Genomic DNA, 22,108 nt, shown 5'->3' on the forward strand with positions numbered 1-22,108 from the left:
ACATTTGTAGCAAACAGAATCTCTTTTGTAAGGGATGATACTGATGTATCACAATGGAGATATGTTAGCACAAAGGAAAATCCTACAGATGAAGCATCAAGAAGTCTAGCAGCAGACCGCTTCTTAAGCTGGAAAAGAAGTTTGAAGATCCTGGCCAATGGGCAGAATATTGGAGACCATACCAGATGCACAAGGTCTTGTGCACACAGTTCGACTTCAGACTAGAGTAACATCTTGAAAAGACCGATAATGAAGATATGTCTGCTGCTAGAAGCTGTTACCTGAGTACAGCTAGACTGGTGGCTTTACGATTGAAGAATCACTTAAGTAGATTAGATGCCAACATATAGTGTATGCTTTATTTTGATTATGTGTGAAGTTTTTATGGCTCCTTTTAATTTTTATTCGTAATTGTTTTGTTATATACGTAGAACAATTAGGGGCCGGTGTGTAAGAGCCATTTGTGTTTGTTAGCTATCTTAGCATGTTATATTATTTTGTATCTTGCTGTATTATTTTTGGACACTTGGGGGTTGTCATGAGATGAATACATATATGGACATATATGGACTGGGAGGAGCCAGAATTATAATTGGGAATGTAGTGATGTGATGCGTCAGACACAAGAGGAGCTTGGCAAGATACAATTCTTACCAAATCTATGACGGGAGAAATTTTAATCTGTTTGTATCACTACATCAATAAACGACTAATTAAACTGAAACGTCATGAAGATCTCTGTTGTTGTTTGTGTCAAGAATGATCACTCCACTCCTTCGTGAAGTGGTGACTGAAGGAGACGACTCGATGGAAATGTTCGAAGTTGCCACTATAGTACTAATGGCATGTTGACATTCATAATGTGAGGATTTGAGTATCGGAGTAAAGAGGTCCTTCCGCAGTTGTATAGGGCCCTGGTAAGACCACATCTGGAGTATTGTGTGCAGTTTTGGTCTCCTAATTTGAGGAAGGACATCCTTGCTATTGAGGCAGTGCAGAGTAGGTTCATGAGGTTAATCCCCGGGATGACGGGGATTAACCTCGTTAATAAGTCATATGAGGAAAGATTGGAAAGACTGGGCTAGTACTCACTGGGATTTAGGATGAGAGGGGATCTTATAGAAACGTATAAAGTTGTAAATGGACTGGACAAGCTAGATGCAGGAAAAATGTTCCCAATGTTGTGGGAGCCCAGAACCAGGGGCCACAGTCTAAGAATAAAGGGGAGGCCATTTAAAACTGAGATGAGAAAAAACTTTTTCACCCAGAAGGTTGAGAATTTGTGGAATTCTCTGCTGCAGAGGGTAGTAGAGGCCAATTCACTGGATGAATTTAAAAGAGAGTTGGATAGAGCTCCTGGGGCTAGCGGAATCAAGGGATATGGGGAGAAGGCAGGCACAGGTTACTGATTGTGGATGATCAGCTATGATCACAATGAATGGCGGTGTTGACTCGAAGGGCCGAATGGCCTACTCCTACACCTATTTTCTATGTTTTCTATGTTAACCTGTGAGTTCCTCCAGTGCTTTGGTTTTTACTCAAGATTCCAGAATCTGCAGTTTTCTCTGTCTTCAGTTCAATAATTTAGGTGGAATGACCTTGTTTTTTAAGTGGAGATGGCATAAACTGTAGCGAGCACCATTAATCCTGCAGTGTTTATTTGTCCTTCATCCCAGTAATAGACTTTTAAAACCAGTGTTTGTTATTGGTTCTTTTCGTGGCCATGAGGAGATAAATGTTACGATTTTTAATCAGATGGAGGGTGAATTAAAGACTTATTTTTGTTGTAATGTAATGATCAGCATTTGAGATCTCTGACTGATCAGATATATAAATACACCACCAAACTAGAAGCAAGTGCATCCAAATCCTATGCCAGGATTCTACACACTTCATGGGCTGGATCTTGCTGGCAGTTCTTTCAGTGGCTTACAAGGCAGCAAGTCTTGAACATCCACACATAGACCATCAAACACAAGGTCACAGTCTAACTGACACATCTGAAAGTGATCAGCCACAGCACTCAGTCTTGGTGAGATTCCCCACATTCACTCTCAAAGCCTCAGAGCCTGATTAACGACAGTCAACATAAAATAAGCACTGCTAATGGGATAACATTGATTGCATTTGCTGTGAATTTCGGTAAAATTTAAAAGTTCATTGGATATATATGGAGCGTCATAAATAGTTTGCCTCAATAATTCAAGTGACGGTACATAGTTTAGCCTTGATGGAATATTTTAACATTCTTTATTGATATGGAGCTATTTGGAATCTTTGTAGATTAAATTTAAAACATTAATAATGATCAATTCTGTAAATATATTGCCATTTATCTATAGATATAATAGTTTACATACTAAGCATTCTAAGTCCTTTGTGCTTGTCTGTCTTCAGTATTGAAGTGTCCTTCAAACCTTAGTATTTTGGTTAAAATGATAAATGGAGATTTTAAAAAAAACATATCCTAAAGAAATCAAACAGGATAACAATGATTCACAACCTCAGTTTTATTTGAGTATAAAAGCATTCAGTACAGTGTTAAATAATCACATTTAGGTTTTATTCAATTAACACATTTCATATGAATGTTAAAGATCAGTTTTCAGTTTAGCAATGTGAACCATTGAAAACATGTAAATGAAAATTGCTGAAATATATTATAACAGGTTGAAATTAAATTACCAGGTTTAAAGGTTGGTAAATAATGGCAAACACAATTAAAAAAATCATAATTCTCATTGAATGTACATTCCACTGGGAAATAAAACCTCCAAGGGAAAAGTAATCTATCCATTGGAAACTGGAGAATAGGATAAAATTAGATTAAATGTTATAATGTTGTAAAGAAGAATGACAAACCCGATGTCAAGGAAGAGTTTAGAAAGCAGCAAAGGATGATTAAAATATTGACAAAAACAACTTAAATATCAATAGACAGGAAAGCATGGAATCTGTTACTGTGGCTAATGGGACACATACAAAATAGCATGATTTTAATACATTAATTGTGCAGAGAAATTGTGTTTGATAGGTCCAATCAGGTTTTTGAGTATTTAACTAGCAAGAGAGTGAAAATCAAACCCAAATAGAAGTTGTATTTATGTTTATAAAAAGGCATTTAATAAAGTGCCTCACAAAAAGCCATGTAGCCCACCATACACGTGGTGGTCACAAAAGAAGTAGGCAACCTAATCCCATCTCCCAGCATTAGAGGCTGTAACCCTGCAGGCTAAAGATCGTCAAATACACATCCAGACAACATATTTCCTTTCCCCTCCACCAATTAGTTTAAACCTATGCTGCATGAAGTCTATGCCTTTTCTCATGGATCTTCCATGAAGGTGCAAGTCTGACGTGAAGCGTTGTCCAACACACACCTGGATTGGTTGAATTTACTCAGGACCTGTGAGTAGCCCAGGAAGTCACATAGAAACTGCATATTTATTCTCCATTTGTCCAGTGGGAGATTTCTTCATGCTTTCCACACCAACTGTTCTACACTTTCCATGTCGTGTCTGTAAAACTAAAATCAAACTAAATTAAACGTGCCACAATTTGTGCAACAGATTTTTCATTTTAAGAAGTATAACCAAGGAACTGCAGATGCTAGTTTACAAAAAGAGAAAAGTTAATTTTAAGAAGCTTGTTTGAGAATAGAAACAAAGTTAAGGCAAGTGGCCCTTTACATAATTGATCTAATTTTGAGTACCTTTCATAATGTATTAACGTGAAAGTTTTGCTTCACTTCTAAATCCAACTTCTAGTTCTGAGCTGCAAGGGGTTTCCGCAATCAAGGATTTAATTCTAAGACACAGATATATGCATGATAATTGTACCAACCTTTTTGGTCAAGATATTTTTTCAACTACAATGCAAAAGGCCTGATGGGTAAGGCAGATGAGCTCAGGGCATGGATAGGTACGAGCGACTGGGATGTTGTAGCCATGACTGAAACCTGGTTAAGGGAGGGGCAGGACTGGCAGCTCAATGTTCCGGGGTACAGGAGCTTCAGGAGAGACAGGGGTGAGAGCAAAAGAAGGGGGGGGGGGTGGCATTGTTGGTTAAGGAGGATGTCACGGCTGTGATCAGAGGCGACATTACAGGCAATTTGTCTAGTGAGTCGATATGGATGGAGCTGAGGAACAAGAAAGGGATGATCACCTTGTTGGGGGTGTATTACAGACCCCCAAATAGTCAATGGGAATTAGAAAAACAAATGTGCCAGGAGATTGCAGACAGCTGCAGGTCAAATAAGGTTGTTGTAGTAGGGGATTTGAACTTTCCCAATATAGACTGGGAAAATCATAGTGTGAAGGGTTTAAATGGGGTGCAATTCCTCAAAAGTGTTCAGGAGAGTTTTCTTAAGCAGTATGTAGGGACGCCACATGTGATAGGGCAACACTGGATCTAATATTGGGAAATTGGGATGGGCAAGTTAATGAAGTGTTTGTGGAGGAGCCTTTTGGGACCAGTGATCACAGTTCCATTAGTTTTAAGATAGTTATGGATAGGGACGGAGAGGGTCCACATGTTAAAATGCTCAACTGGGGTAAGGCCAACTTTGAGGGAATGAGAGAAGGTCTTGCTCAAGTTGACTGGAGCAGGTTATTTGAGGGGAAAGGAACATCGCCCAAGTGGGATGTTTTTAAAAGTGTGCTGACGAAAGCTCAGGATATGTACGTCCCCGTTAGAGTGAAGGGCAAAGCAAGCAAACGTAAGGGAGCTTGGCTGACGAGGGAAATTGAGGCATTGGTCAAAAACAAAAAGGATGCATGGGACAGGTATAGGCAGCTGGGATCAAGTGCAATCCTGGAGGAGTTTCGGAACTAAGGAGTAAACTGAAAAAGGAGATTAGAAGGGCAAAAAGGGGCCAGGAGATAGCTCTGGAGGGTAGCATTAAGGATAATCCCAAAATATTTTATAAATACATAAGGGGGGGAAATGGTAACTAGATAGAGAGTGGGACCTCTCAGGAATTCAAGCGGTCGCCTCTGTGTTGAGCCACAGGAGATGGGCAAGGTCCTCAATGAGAGGTGGAAAAAAACTGCAGATGTTGGTTTAAATCGAAAGTATACACAAAATGCTGGAGTAACTCAGTGGGTCAGGCAGCATCTCGCGAGAGAAGGAATGGGTGACGTTTCGGGTCGAGACCCTTCTTCACTCATTCCTTCTCTCCCGAGATGCTGCCTGACCCGCGGAATTACTCCAGCATTTTGTGTCTAAGGTCCTCAATGAGTATTTCTCCACTGCATTCACCAAGGAGAAAGACAGTAGGACGGAGTAACTTTGGGAAGTCAATGGAAGTGTCTTGAGAGCAGTGAGTGTTACCATCGAAGAAGTACTGAAGGTACTGTTGTGTATGAAGGTAGACAAATCTCCAGTGTCTGATCAGATATTTCCAAGGACATTGCAGGGGGAGGAAATTGCGGGAGCCCAGGTTGAAATTTACGAGTTGTCCTTAAATGCTGGAGAGGTGCTGGAAGACTGGAGGGTGGAAAATGTTGTGCCTCTTTTCAAGAAGGGCTGCTGGGAAAATGCTTGGAACTATAAACCAGTGAGCTTAACATCTGTAGTTGGAAAGTTACTGGAGAATATTCTGAGGGATAGGTTATGCAGGCATTTGGATGGGCAAGGGCTAATTAGGGTTAGTCAGCATAGTTTCTCACAAATCTGATAGTTTTTTTTGAGGACGTGACCAAAAACGTCGATGAGGGCAGAGCTGTAAATGTTGCGTGCATGGATTTCAATAAGGCATTCGACAAGGTTCTGCATGGTAGGTTGCCCCTGAAGGTTAGATTGCATGGGATCCAAGGAGAGATAACTGAATGGATAGCAAATTGGCTCCATGGAAGGAAGCAGAGGGTGATGGTGGAAGGTTGCTTCTCCGACTGGAGGCCTGTGACTAGTGGTTGTGCCTCAGGGTTCGGTGCTGGGGCCGTTACTGTTTGTCATCTACATCAATGATTTGGATGAGAATATACAGGGCAAGATTAGCACGTTTGCTGATGATACAAAAGTTAGTGGTTTTGTAGATAGTGAAGATGGTTGTGAAAGATTGCAGCAAGATCTGGATTGATTGGCCAGGTGGGCAGAGGAATGGTTGATGGAATTTAATGCAGAGAAGTGTGAGATGTTGCATTTTGGGATGTCGAACATGGGCAGGACCTACACAATAAATGGTAGGCCTCTGGATAGTGTTGTAGTCAGAGGGACTGCCTGCAGTCCGTTTGTCTTTTATGTTTTTTGTTGTTTTTGTCTGAATTGTAGTTTAAATATGGTGTAGTGTTTGTGGTTGTGTGTTATGTGGGGGGGGGGGGGGGACTGTAACATTGTCTCTCCCGAACGGAGACAGGACCTTTGTTTTCTTGGCCGTGTCTCCGTTCCCGCTGTGGCCTACCATCGGCCATGCACCTGGAGCTGGCGGGCTCCGGCTGGGACCACCTGAGCTCTGGTTTGCAGAGCCCGCGGTCCGGACTCACCACCTGCAGTGCTGGCTGCCTTCGGAGGCTGCGGGAGCGGCTGCAACTCGTCTCCGGAGGCTCCGGCGCGGGCCGCGTGGACGTCAGAAGCCCGCAGGCCCCTGGGTGGGGGCCGACATCGGGAGCTCTGGCAGCGGCAGCGTCTTTGCCCGCCCCGAATCGCGGGGCTTGGGTCGGCCCACCGCGGACCTTTCACCGTCCGGCGCGGCCTGCAATAGGCCGCGGGATTTTCTCCGCCCGGCGGGGGCTTCAATGTCGGGAGCCCCGACTGCCCCGACGTGGCAACTCCAACAGCCTGACCTTATTGTTGAACTGTGGGTAATTTTTCATTTCACTGCACATTTATGTGTATGTGACAAATAAATGACTATTGACTATTGATGTAGGAGTACAGGTGCACGGTTCCTTGATGGTCGGGTCGCAGGTAGTAGATAAGGTGGTCAAAAAAGCTTTTGGTGCTTTGGCCTTCATCAGTCAGAGTATTGAGTATAGACTTGAGTATAAGTTGAGAGGTCATGTAACAGTTGTATAAAACGTTGATGAGACCACATTTAGAATATTGCGTTCAGTTCTGGGCACCATGTTATAGGAAAGATATTGTCAAGCTTGAAAGGGTTCAGAAAAGATCAGAGGACATAGGTTCAAGGTGAAGGGGAAATGATTTAATAGGAATCCGAGGGGGAACTTTTTCACACAAAGAGTGGTGGGTGTATGGAACAAGCTGCCAGAGGAGGTAGTTGTGGCTGGGACTATCCCATCGTTTAAGAAGCAGTTAGACAGGTACATGGATAGGTCAGGTTTGGAGGGATATGGACTCAGCGCAGGCAAGTGGGACTAGTGTAGCTGGGACATTGTTGGCTGGTGTGGGCAAGTTGGGCCAAAGGGCCTGTTTCCACACTGTATTACTCTATGACTCTACACTTTAAAAAATAAGTATACTGTGACTGAAAATAATGGCATTGATATGTTTGCATTCATTGCACGAGGATGTGAGCACTGACATTGAAGGGCCTGTTTCTGTGCTGCCTATCTCTATGTCACTGTGAAGAGCAAGCATTCTTGCTGTACTGAACAGGTGCTTCAACAGAACCCATCTGAAGTTATGTTGGTAGCTTTTATCTCCTAATCTGCTTAAAAAATGCTCTTCCCATGAGGGAGTCATTAACAAAAATGTACCAACCTGATTACCAAAGGCTGGGGTTCTGAGCCAGGGGCCACATACTCAGATACAGAGCAGTTGGAGATTAGGAAAAATTGCTTTACCTGGAGAGTGCTGAAAATATGGCATTTTCTACCAAAGAAGGCAGCAGAGACCAAATAATTAAATTTATTTGTGAAGGAGTCATATATATTTCTTACTGCTGAACATGTCAAGCAATATAGAGAGAACTGAATACATAAATGGAACATGAGCCTTAATCGCGTTGAATGGCTGAGCAGGGCCAAAGTGGTAGGTGGCTATTCCTGCTCTTATTTCCTAAGTTTTCAACATTTGGACATATCTACTAGTATTTTTTCTCTCAGTTTATCCCTAATATCAGGAAAACAATATCCCCTTAATCTTCAAAATTCAACAGGAATCTACATTATGTAGCATATAACCTTTTGTTAACTTGAAAAGCTATTTTCCTTGAACATTTCTGACTCTTTTCTGTATCTATTCATATTAAACTGATCAATGCACATGCATCATAGTGTCTCTGGACTATGACGGTTCCGGCTTTTCATTACTTAACAACTTAATATACTTTATCTATTTTTGGTCCAAAGTGGATGTTCTTTTATTTGCCTACATTGACATATATTTCTCATAATGTTCCTCAATGCTTAATGTTGCTTATTAATTTTGTTTCAATACACCTTACGGTCTTGACATACATATTTCATTCCTATAACTGCCTTTAAATGAAACATCAGGTGTTCTCCAATGCAGCCCACTTTACATTATCAATAGTGACTAGTCTTTGACCATCCCTTTGTCTTCACAGATGCTGCATGACCCAGAGCTCTGTCAGTAGTTTATTTTTAACTCCCAATTCCAGCAACTGCAGTATTTTCTGCTTCCATGATTAATTTATATTTATTTGTTTCTGTTTCAAGATTAATTAACATGCTAATAGTTTTTATACAACACATCAAAAATAATGAACTGAAAAATTAAACCATTTAAAAAGGCAGCCATTAAAAAAAAATTAGAGACAATTTCACAAAATTTATTGCAGTTAATGTTTAGATGCAGCAATCAGAAGAACAAGCTCAAACTAAAATACAAGAACAAATCACAGCCTCTTGCAATCAACTCATTTTTTACTCTTCATGAGAAGACAATATTTTCAAGGACATGTGCAATCTGATTTAAATACGGATGTTAAAAGGGGGAAATGGCAAAGTCCAAGAACATCATTTTACTTTTATTTCAATGAACAAAGACAGTAAAACACATGTAGAAAACAATCTTGGCTTTTCCTCTGGGTTGCTCATTTAGAGAAAATATCAGCTGCAAACAAAACATGAAATCTACAAAAACATCCAAATTGAACATTTTTGTAATCTTCTCTCAAATGTAGACCACATTAGAGAAATCTAAAATTTTAGTGCCAACCTCAGATTTTACATAAAGCCCTGTTTCATTATTATATGTTAACCTCATGATAATACCCTAATTTGTTAAAAAAAAATATTCTTAAAAATACCGCTGTGAACCAAGTAGTGAAAACATTAAAGACAAATATTTTAAATAAACAGCCTCATCCAAGCAGCATTTTATTGGCGCTCCCTTATGACCAACAAATGGTGTTATAATAATTGATATATTGGTGCTCACATTAATTTGGGTAATCATGTTATTCTGGGTGCTTTAGGCAACAGTGATATTCAAGGAGAAAATATTGGGCCAATGTGCTACACTACAGCACATCACTTATTTTCGTAATAAAAGGATAAGATTGGACTTCTCCAATTTTTGGCTTGGTTTCCAGTTGTTTTCAAGTCAGATGCTTTTAATTCAAGTCTCAACCTAGGGACTTGAGCACCTAATCAAGACTGACTCTTCAATGCATCATCATCAGAAGTACTATTTATGGATTATATGTTAACATATTCCTCTATAGACAGGTGAATTTATTTTCCAAGTTTGTCCACTAATTTTTCTTCACACATCTCCAAAATAATAGTAATTTACTCAAAACTGTTTCTGGGATAACATTAACATACCAGCTGCCACTTTTTGCCAATAGATCGGATAGTATATTTCAAAAACTTTAATTGGGTCGGAACTACATTGTACTGAAAAATGCAGGATCTTTTCATTCTTTACTTTTAAATTTAAAAATGCATGTAACGTTATGAATATGTTCTCAACATTACCCTCTTCAGGCAAGCCAACAGGAAAACATCATCGAAGTATAAATTTTATTCTGGACAAACTATGCAATTACTGGTTATATTTGTTGGATTACCAAGTATGAAATTTAATTGCATTTAAGAAGTCAACATCAGTAAAAGACAGGTGACTTAATGTAGCAATTTACATTTAGTGAGCAAGGTAAAAGGTTATCTGAATGTTCCTCATGTTAAACCTATTTATGCTATCCAATAATCTGGTCTATCGCTGGAATTCAAAACGATTGCGTCCAGTCAGCTGGTTTGTGATAATAAGGTTAAATGCCCAACATGGAAAACACATTCATCTGAACTGTTGAACATTCAGTTCACCACCTTTTGTCAATTTGTATTCATTGACAGTAATTCATATTAAACATCCACATCGTGTCTTTTACTTCATGCAAGCATAGTCCATTTTAAAAATGCTGCATTACCTAAATACTCAACAAAAGAACACAATTACAGATGTTGATCTTTCGAGAGAGAGAGAGAGAGAGAGAGAGAGAGAGAGAGAGAGAGAGAGAGAGAGAGAGAGAGAGAGAGAGAGAGAGAGAGAGAGAGAGAGAGAGAGAGAGAGAGAGAGAGAGAGAGAGAGAGAGAGAGAGAGAGAGAGAGAGAGAGAGAGAGAGAGAGAGAGAGAGAGAGAGAGAGATATAGATATATAGATATATTATTCCACACATAACTTTCTCTTTTCAGGAATGTGGGTTAGTTAATTAAGATTCATAAAACATAAGTTCAAACATTGTCCTAGATAACTAATTCTGAAAATTGAATAGTGCAAGTTAGATATCCATCAACTCTGGGACTTTGGTTCAACTTCAGCCCACACTGAGAAAGTAGAGATCTTTCAATTTGCTGTAAGCAAGTGAATTGTTAATTAGGTCTGGTTAGCCTGTGTCTAATTCTGAGATGCAAGGAGCTCAAAATTCAATACTAATCCTAATTACTAACAAATTGCATTCTCTCTCAACAGCCACAAGATAGCTGGCAAAAGTGTAAAGATCACAATATTAAGTGGTCCATTGAAGTCACTGCTGAGCCACACATTCCATAGATCAATACTGAGAAGTGTCTTTTCAAGTGTTTAAATTAGATTATGCAAAGACTGTTCAAAAAATTAAGAACAAATGCTTTGTAGATGGCAAATATTGGGATGACTACTGAATATTTTAGGCGATTGATTTCTTTACCACAGTAGAACTATCATATCGATGGGCTTTGAGGTGGTTTCAGACCAGTTCATTCTAGTGTTTTTGAATCTGTAAATATTACCTCAGGGTTCAGTCAAGAATTACAATTTCACTCCACATATTTTGCCCAGTCTACAGAACTCCAGCATACATGGAGAGAAAATTTGCATTAATATCACAGTATGATAATTTAAAGAAAAATCTAATGGATTCCATAGCCTCTGATGTTTAAGAACAATTCATAACTCTAAAGAAAAAATGCCAGATGACTTCAGTCATTTTTTGGGATTTGTTTGCCAATATTCTTTGACCTGGTTGCTAAACATAATTATTGCAAAAATGCATTATTGGTTCTTTCTTCCTATTTAGATCACACGAATTAGCAGCATTTATGATGAGGCAACAGAATTAATAAGGGAATTAACATTTAAAAGATATTCTTCAGTATACCGTTTTCTAAAGTGTAGTGTACATTGTAAAGTGTACATTTTCAAATATTCCTTGGAAAGCTGGAGTATTTGTTAAACATCTTAAATATTGGAGTTATACAACACATCACATTTTGAGGTAGAAATTTACCTCTGATTGCTTGCATTGAACAAACACCTTAGGACTCAGTGCATATCCTTCCAATAGTTGGTTTAACTGAAAACAATTGAAAAAAATATTGGGAGGGGAGCACAAGAGGAAACACATTAATGAGCTCATTCAGCATTATTGATCAAATTAAAATGTCTACCCCCTTGACTCAGTCAAAATGAAAGGTTAAAAGCAACCTCGCAATTGAACACAAAATTCATTACGACTGCACAGACTGCAAGACTGCATAATTTTAATAAGAGAACTAAAAGAGAAAACATGATATTGATAATGCCAATAACATTTTTCCACACTTTTTAAATGAAGAAAATGTCTTCCAGCATTCTGCTTTCTTCAAGTTCTTCATCTGAATCTTCACTATGTGTTGGAGCTGCTCCAGGTTTAATGGGGCTTTGATGGTATCCATTTAGACTTAAGTTGCTTTTTCGTGGTGTAGTAAATATTTCTTTGATGTGCGAATTATGCTTTTGTGAGGAAACCGGTCTTGATGTATCCACCAAATGAACAAGAGAGGCTTCGTAGCTTCAGATTATCCGACAAAAGGGGAGAAAGCATGTTAAAATTAGTGAATTTGACATTTATTTCTTCATAAAGTTAAGCAAAAGAAACTTAAGACATTGGCTAGTTAGAATCCACTTTCATAAACATTTAAAGCTTATAACTCACATCACAAGGCACACAACCTTCTGCATAGACAAGTCTGAAGCCTTCTATGCCTTGGTGATTCAAGTGTTTATCCAGATACGTGACTCTGTCCCCATCACCTCCTCAGACATTGTGAGTTAAAGTTTCCTTTTATCTATTCTATCTGTGGTCCTCATAATTTTGCTCACTTCAGCCTTCTCTCTAAGGAAGACAAGCCCAGCTCATCCAGTCTCTCCTCCTAACTGCAAAGTTCCATCCAGCCAACATGCTGAGGAATCTCCTCTGCCCCATTCCAATACAATCATGTTCGTCCTATCGTGCAGCAACCAGAACTGTATCATATCATATCATATCATATATACAGCCGGAAACAGGCCTTTTCGGCCCACCAAGTCCGTGCCGCCCAGCGATCCCCGTACATTAACACTATCCTACACCCACTAGGGACAATTTTTTTAATAACATTTTTACCCAGCCAATTAACCTACATACCTGTACGTCTTTGGAGTGTGGGAGGAAACCGAAGATCTCGGAGAAAACCCACGCAGGTCACGGGGAGAACTTACAAACTCCTTACAGTGCAGCACCTGTAGTCAGGATCGAACCTGAGTCTCCGGCGCTGCATTCGCTGTAAAGCAGCAACTCTACCGCTGCGCTACCGTAGAGACAAAGTACTCTACCTCCACTTAAATTATAAAGTAGTCCCTACATCTTTCCACCATGCCCTGGTTGATGAACTCAAATTTCCCCAATGTTTCACCATCTTTCAACCTCTATATTGCCTCCTTTAGGAATCCTTGGACATGTATACCAAGGTCCCTCTGTCCCTCAATACTCCCTTGGACCCAACCATGCTATCATCCAACTTCCACAAGGCTCCCAGCACTCAAGAGAGGAAGCCTGGCACAAGAACAGGAGTTCAATTGAAATTAATGGGCAACATCAGCTGCAGGGAAAAAGGTAAGTGAGATTTGGTTTGAGTTAGTTTCAATTATTTTAATTGTGGCAAGCCACTTAAAAAAAAAAGAATTGTTAATAAGATTGCATGGCAATCTAACACAAATGTATACAACTGTACTCTTTAGGATACTGATTAATGTCATGATTATCCAATTCATAAATGGATAATATATGCATATATAACTCACCTGTGAATATTCTTTATAGCCCAAATTGAGCTCCTTTATTCATGACACAAAGGGATAGCAATTCATTGTTGACTATTAATTACTGACTTCATACACCATTTCCAATTTTCATCCTGCCCTTAAATATACCTGGACTATCTCCAACATCTCCCTCCCGTTTCTGGACCTCACCATCTCCATCACAGGAGTTAGACTAATGACTGACATCTACTATAAACCCACTGACTCGCACAGCTATCTGGACTACACTTCTTCCCACCCGGTCTCCTAGAAAAAGTCTATCCCCTACTCCCAATTCCTCCGTCTACGCCGCATCTGCGCCCGGGATGAGGTGATTCACACTAGGGCGCCAGAGATGTCCTCATTCTTCAGGAAACGGGGCTTCCCCTCTTCCATTATAGATGAGGCTCACACTAGGGTCTCTTCTACATCCCGCAGCTCCACTCTTGCTCCCCCTCCCCCCACTCGTAACAAGGACAGAATCCCCCTCGTTCTCACCTTCCACCCCACCAGCCAGCGTATCCAACAAATCATCCGCCAACATTTCTGTCACCTACAACGGGACCCCACCACTGGCCATATCTTCCCATCCCCTCCCCTTTCTGCGTTCCGCCAAGACCGTCCCTCCGTAACTCCCTGGTCCACTCGTCCCTTCCTACCCAAACCACCCCATCCCCGGGCACTTTTCCCTGCAACCGCACAAGATGCAACACCTGTCCCTTTACCTCCCCCCTCAACTCCATCCAAGGACCCAGTCTTTCCAGGTGAGACAGAGGTTCACCTGCACCTCCTCCAACCTCATCTATTGTATCCGCTGCTCCAGATGTCAACTTATTTACATTGGCGAAACCAAACGCAGGCTCGGCGATCGCTTCGCTGAACACACTGCGCTCAGTCCACGTTGGCCAAACTGGATCTCCCGTTGGCCGAGCACTTCAACTCCCCCTCCCATTCCCAGTCTGACCTTTCTGTCATGGGCCTCCTCCAGTGCCATAGTGAGGCCCACCGGAAATTGGAGGAACAGCACCTCATATTTCGCCTGGGCAGCTTGCAGCCCAGTGGTATGAACATCGACTTCTCCAACTTTAGATAGTTCCTCTGTCCCTCTCTTCCCCAGCCTCTTCCCAGATCTTCCTGTCTCCACCTATATCCTTCCTTTGTCCCGCCCCCCTGACATCAGTCTGAAGAAGGGTCTCGACCCGAAACGTCACCCATTCCTTCTCTCCTGAGATGCTGCCTGACCTGCTGAGTTACTCCAGCATTTTGTGAATTAATTACTACAGGACACTCTGGAGTCTGGAATACTATGGAATACACTCTGCACTCTGGAATACCAACACCATTGCTTCCATCTTCTAATAATCACAAATACTACAGCCGGCAGGGAAGAAAGAAAAGAAAACCCACTCCAACGCAGTTTCGTAAAAATGTCCAAGTGTAGCCAAAATTTCCAAGTTTTCACTTGTAAAGGAAACTGGACATTGCTCCAAGGCAACCACATCGGGAATAGCAGCAGCTACTCTTAGAATTTACCCAAAAATCCATGCAGTGCCGTCAATAGCTTTCGATAACACTTAAAGCAGACACGATAAGTGACAAAGAGTATTTGTACTGTTGTCAATTCCAAAAAAGGAGAGTGAATTGAAAGTGGCAGGTTTGTTGCCCTGAGATTTTGATATCCAATGGCACTATCATCACCGATTCCCTCACCTTCAACATCCTGCGGTCACTACTGAACTGAAACTCAACTTATCCAGCTACATTAATACCGTGGCTAAAAGAGCAGGTCAGAGAGTGGATATCCTGCACTGAGTGCCTTGCCTCCTAAAACCCAAACCTTTCCACCAGCTTCAAGGAACAAGTGATGGAATAGTCTCCACTTGACTGGATGAGAGCATCTCCTACCTCACTCAAGCTCTTCAGGACAAAGCAGTTCATTTAACTGGTCCCCTTCTACCAACCTAACCATTTATTCCCTCCACCATGAGGCCCAGTAACTGCAGTATTTACCATAAACAAAATGGACTTTAGTCACCCGGCAACAGCACCTCCTGAACCCACAACCACTAAAGATGACAAAGGCAAGAAAATCAGCGGTTACAGGTTTCCCTCCACGTTGCACACACCTAACTGACCTGGAAATATATCACTGCATCTTCGAGTGTCTGAGTTTAAATCCTGGAAACTTGCTAATCAACAGTAAAACTTCACCAGGAGGATGGAAAGTGTTCAAGAAAGTGGCTCCCCACAGCATCTCAAGGACAGTCGAGAATGGTCATTAATTGCTAATACAGACAACTGTACTCAAACCTTTCTGCATTATGACCCTTTCACAGATCTTCCCTTTTGTTCTTCCCTGCCCTTCTCCCCCTCATTTCTTTGCAGTATGAAACTTATTTATTTCTAAATTTCAGATTTCGGATGAAATATCATCAACCTTAAGTGTTATAACAGCAGTAGGTGCTCGAGAAGCCCAGCTAATCAAGCAGCACCTGTACAAAGAGAAACCAGTTAATATTAAAGCCCATTTCCTCAGAACAGAAGAAAATATGGAGGGGTTACAGATTTCAGAACAGAATTGGGGACAGGAGTGAGAAGGGAGAGAAGTTTGGCGGGATATGGACCGAGCGCAGGCAGCTGGGAATAGTGTAGCTGGGAAATGTTGGCCGGTGTGAACAAGCTGGGCCGAAGGGCCAGTTTCCATACTGTATCACTCTATGACTTTCTATGACTCGAAGAGATTATGTAGAAATTGATCAAGACAGATCGGGAAATAAGGAACAGGAGACCTGACAGTCAGGAAACATCTTATGGAAATGAGGAGAGCAAGGACAGATGCATGTCAATGGAAACAATGAGAGTTTTCCTGAAGTTGGAAAATTCAAATGTTAGGATCAGGAAAAAGGGGATGACATTAGGTGTAGGCAGCTGAACTAAACTAAGATATGGGATTACCAGAGAAGGGAAAAGAGAACCCTTATTAATAGGGAATTCTTCACCTTGGACAGTGAAGATGATTGTCTAAGATTATAACAGGATTTAGATCAACTGGGAAAGTGGGCAAAGGTAGATGGGATTTAACTCAGGCAGATGTGATGTATTTTAGGAAGTTAAACTGGAACAGGACATTTACAGTGATTAACATGGTCTGGGGAGTGTTGTAGAATAGAGGGACCAAGGGGTCAAAGTCATGTAGTTCCCTTAAAGTGCAACAAGGTGATGCAGGTAGCAAGATGGCATGCTTACCTTCAATGGAAGGAGCATTGAGTCAACCAATCATGTTACAGCTGTTCAAAGCATTGGTGAGACCGTATTTGGAACATAGTGTCTAATCCTGGTCACCATACCATAAGAAGGATGTTATTAAACTAGAGAGTGTGCATAAAAGATTCACAAGGATGTTGCCAGAACTGGAAGGTTTGAGCGTTATAAAGAGAGACTGGATAGGCTGGGACTATTTTCCCTGGAGTGAAGGAGGCCGAGGGAAGATCTTAGAGAGATTAACAAAATCATGAGAACAGATGAGGTGAATTGTCACAGTCTTTTTTCTGAGGCTAGGGATGCCTAAAACTGAAGAGTATATATAGGTTTAAGGCGATAGTGACAAGGGCGCATGTTTCTCCACACAGACGGTGATGGATATATGGACTAGGCTGCCAGAGGAAGTGGTAGAGGCAGGTACAATTACAGAATTGAAAAGACATTTGGGCAAGTAGATGGAGAGTAAAAGTTTAGATGCTTATGAGTCAAATGCAAACAAATGGGACAGCTCAGGAAAGCACTTGGAAATGCACAGACGGGTTGAGCCAAAAGGTTTGTTTCCATAACTTTAATATTAGCAGTGGGATGTAGAATTAAAATGGCATGGAACAGGAAGCTCAGGATCACCCCCTGAAGACTGATTGTGGTGAATCTGCAACATACAGGAGGCTACATCATAAACGATGAATAGAATAGACTAGATTGGATAAAGTGCAAGTGAATTGCTGTTTCTCCTGGATCAAAGTAATCATTGGAGCCTGGCTACCATTATGAATCCAAGCAAAGCCCAATCATACATGCCCCAGGTACATGTTCATTCTGAACAGATCATTCTGGTTTATGTCAGGTTGAACCAACGCAGTTCAGTATTTTTCCAAGGTCAGATTTGCTGACTAATACCGCATGTACACAGTGAATAGCAAGGCTCTGGGAAGTGTTGTAGAACAGAGGGATCTAGGAGTGCAGATACATAGTTCCGTACTCTATGTATCTGCATAGATGGCAAGTGATGTCAGAGGTAGATAGAGTGGTCATAAAGGCTTTCAGCACATTGGCCTTCATCAGTCAAGGCACTGAGTATAGAAGTTGGGACGTTATGTTACAGTTGTACAAGAAGTTGATGAGACCACATTTGGAGTTTTGTGTTCAGTTTTGCTCACCCTGCAAGAGGAAAGAAGTTGTTAGGCTGGAAAGAGTGGGGAGAAGATTTACAAGGACGTTGCCAGGACTTGAGGGCCAGAGCAACAGGGAGATGCTGGGCAGGCAAGGATGTTTATCCTTGAAGCACAGGGGAATAAGGGGTGATCTTATAGAGGTGTATAAGATCATGACGGGAATAGATGGAGTAAATGCAGAGTCTTTTACCCAGATTAGAAGTATCAAGAACCAGAGGACATAGGTTTACAGTGAGAGGGGAAAGAAGTAATAGGAAACTGGGGTGCAACTTTTTCACACATGGATGGGTGTATGGAATGAGCTACCAGAGGAAATAGGTGAAGCCGATACTGTAACAACATTTAAAAGGCATTTGGACAGGAAAGATTTAGAGGGATATGGGCCAAACATGGGCAGGTGGAACTAGTGTAGATGGGACAGCTTGGTTGACATGGGCAAGTTAGGCCAAAGGGGCCTGTTTCCTTGGTGTATACTATGTGCCTTGGCTTTTGAATAATGATGAATAGCAATGTATGTACAGTGCAGAAGGTCATGCTTTCCCTACTTTTCTGAAAATTTCTCTGGGTCAGGATTAGGTATGGAAAAAATAATTAGAACATAAGTTCTGGCCAAGCTTTTATTTTATACCCCAGCAGACCTCAAATAACCACAGTGCAGCAGTAAACAAGATCAGCTTTAAACCACCAGCCGACTTTTTTCTGTGTGGTTATTCTAATCTAATTTATGCGACATTGAATGAATAAAGACCATGTGAAGATAAAGCATTTCAACATTTTTGTAGCAAATGCAAGCGCAAGCTTCTAACAACTTCACATAATTTAAAAAAAAATCTGTATTATAAATGCTTCAGTCAGTAATAAACATTCATCAATTTAGGATTATGGTATCTAGTAAAAAAAATAAGAATTATAAAACAGAAGTCAATCTCACCTGCTCAACTGGAACCGAATTCAAGCAGGAGTTATGGGGTAGAAGATTCATTACACTAATGATTCCCAATCCTCCCACTTGCTCGCTTTTAAGTAAGTTTTTACTTGCAACAAAATCACAACTCAGAGAATTTAGTGCTTGTAAAATGAGAAGGTATGCAGTATCCAGGGGCATACTGAAACAAACGTTCCAAGTAAAATTTAATGCAAATTAAACTCTCCAAAATAGGTGTAGTTACAAATATATCTAATGGGGACAAAGGATGCAGTGGTATAGTAGTTGCTAGCAGACTGGAAAATAGTTACGGATCCAGAGACTTGGATTTAGGATTTGGAGACAGGAGTTCAAACCTCACCATAACAGCTGGGGAATTTAAATTCAGTTAACTAAATAAATCGGGAATAAAATGTTAGCATCAGTAATGGCGATCATGAAACAATCCTTTAGGTCATAAAGACCCATCTGTTTCACCATACCCTTTGGGGAAGAAAATCTGCTCTCCTTACCCAGTTTGTCCTATATGTGACCTCAGATCCACTGCAATGTAAATGAGTCAGAAAACTGCCCTCTGGCCGAGGAGCAGCAGCTGTTCAAGATGATGACTAAACTTCACCTTCAAGGACAATAAGTGAAGGACAAGCAAGGCTGCATTCATAAGTGACTCCGACATCGTGCAAATGTAAAGAACTCTCTGGACAAAAAGTGCTTTATGATTAAAACAGTGACTTTAGTGGTTAAAAGATAAGTTAGAAAATGACACAAGCAGAAAAAAGGGTTTTTTCCACAGAAATTTTATTTCTTTGATGAAAATGTATGGTGTTTGGTCACCAACTACCTTATATTCAATTTTTTTTAAGGTGTTTGTAACCAGATATCCACTACAAACATGGCAAAATGTTTAAACTATTACCTGATTACCCAGTTATCACATGCTTCCCAACAGTAAAAGACAGTTATTAGTCCAGTGTTAAATCCAAGGTGAGCACTCAGAGAACAGCTTCAACCTTTGCCTCAATGTACCAATGTACTCAACAGTAACACTGAGACATTGATCTTGGAATTCTTTAGTACTTCAGACATCACTACAGAATGACAGGACAGTTTACTGAGGCATAGTGGCAGCAAAGCAACATATTCTGTTGTGCACCGGGGCCAAGTGTGCTGTTTGCAACACAAGACCTTATATGTAAAAACACAAAGGAAACAAGGTATTGTGGTGGGGGATGTGGGAGGATGGAGGTGGTTGTTAGGGAGTTTGAGAGTATGGTTAGATTGGGGGAGAAGTGGGGACATTGTTTGAAAGGGTGGATTGAACCTGGAATCAGATAAAGTAGTCATAAGCATCAAGAACAGACCAACATCCGGGGTTGAACAGCATCAACAAATAAGATATTAAGGAAAGGGAGAATCAGGAAACAGACATGCAATCCAGTTGGGATTTAGGATAGGGGGTGGCAGAAGGGTAGGGTGCTTGGGGCAGGTTGCTAGGAATGTCAGGGATATGATTGGATCAAGGCCTTTGAAGTTAGAAGTCATTGTGATCAAAAGGTTTGAACAACTTTGAAAGTGAGGAGATTATTTGAGGAGACCACAAAAGCAAAAATCTCAAGTACCTATATATAAGAAGATAAAATGTGCCAAGTAGTCTAACACTGGTCACCTCAAACTAGATACCTAAATCAAATATCAACCTAAATCAATATACGACCTGCTGTCGTAATGACGCACATTGATCTTGAGCCTTGAATGCACAAATAAATGTCGTGCAAAATGTGTCAAAATGTGTACTGCATGCCATTCGACATCAATGTGCATGCACAAGTACCTCCATGTGTTTGCACATCAGATGTACACAGGGCCTCGATAATATTTTGAAACCTGCATCAAAACTCAATTCCTTTATGTTATATTAAATAAACAGAATTTTTAGCCCAAACGCTGCACTTTCCACATCGAGGACCGCATTTCTTAAAGATATAAAATAATAACTCAGCAGTCAAAACATTAAAAATGAGATTGCTATTTAAATTAAAACAAGGGATCAATCTACTTGCCTCCACTCTACTGCAGACAAATCTATCCAAAACAGTGTAGATGGGAGTAACCACCCTACATTCTTTTAGTGATTCTCTGAGACTACCCATCATCATGTCTTCTAAATGTTCATGCTATCATCATGTTAAATTGTACAAATTCAGACCAATCTGGTAGATTAAAATTGGGCATGTAAGAAGCATCTGGCAATAATTAGCAGAAATAAAAATCCACTTCAATTTAAGACTTATGGAAAAGTCTGCAATTGCACATTGTGGTTGCATCATGCATCATCTGCAAAGTGCTCTGAAAAGCCTTGTCAAGGCTTCCGCAGCAGAACCGTCTACGCTCACAATTTCTACCACATGGAAAGACAAGGCCAGAAGAAGTATGGGAACGTTACAATTTACACATACCCTTCCAGGTGAACCAACTACACTGACATTCCTTGATCATTATTTAGTCAAAATAATTGAACTCCCTACTCAATAATACAGTAAAAACATCTTTCCCACTGTATTCGTGAGGGCATTAATGATGAACAGCAGAAAGCTTGGCCTGGTCAGTAATACTCATGAGTTTATGACCCATTAAGAACAAAAACAATACAAGCCATCTGAAGGGTTTTACTTTCATCCAGGTTTTTGTAAGTCCTCCTGCAAATATTGTTCTTGATTCCAGAGTCGTCTTTACTCATGCAGCATTAACTAACCAGTTCCAATTCTCATTAACTTACCATCTCATGGTGAATAATAGCATCTGTAACTTGCAATGCTGTATGGCTCAGATTATATTTTCCCGAGTGTTGCAGCTTACTTACAATACAAATGTAAAGAGCAACTCCAACACTCACACACAATATTGAAACACCACAAAGGCTACCTCAAATTACCATATTATTATCTTCCTCCTTTCCTGGAGGCAAAGCCCCAGAAAGCAGGAATCAAGCAGGAATTGTCATTGAAGAAAAAGCCAGTTCCACAAAACCATGACTATTCTGCTTTGCTAATTACCATGTAGGCAAGATACAACAAACCACTTACATGCCTAATATTTGTCTCTCACAGGTGCCAAAAGAATGCAGCCAAATGGCTCCCATGGAGTGTTTGTCCCTTCATGTCAGTTCTTTGCAGACCAACATTGCACTCATGGAAGGGACTTCTTCTCAGGAACTGTCACACTACAATGCTATGAAACTATATTCTGCACTCTAATATTTTTCTCTTATACGTGTTTGGCTCGATTGTATTCATAT

General features: G+C 40.6%; 1 protein-coding gene across 2 annotated transcripts in view; it reads right to left on the reverse strand.

Moving 5' to 3' along the window:
• Positions 1-10,560: 10,560 nt before the first annotated feature.
• kiaa1328 (KIAA1328 ortholog) overlaps positions 10,561-22,108 on the reverse strand; it is a 120,282-nt gene continuing 108,734 nt past the window's right edge. For both annotated transcript variants that reach the window (XM_078409742.1, XM_078409749.1), the window contains one exon: positions 10,561-12,181. In XM_078409742.1, the coding sequence (XP_078265868.1) occupies positions 11,956-12,181 (226 nt within the window). In that variant the 3' untranslated portion in view covers positions 10,561-11,955. The remainder of the gene's footprint in view (positions 12,182-22,108) is intronic.

The sequence above is a fragment of the Rhinoraja longicauda genome, chromosome 1, assembly GCF_053455715.1.
Source record: "Rhinoraja longicauda isolate Sanriku21f chromosome 1, sRhiLon1.1, whole genome shotgun sequence".
Lineage (NCBI taxonomy): Eukaryota > Metazoa > Chordata > Chondrichthyes > Rajiformes > Arhynchobatidae > Rhinoraja > Rhinoraja longicauda.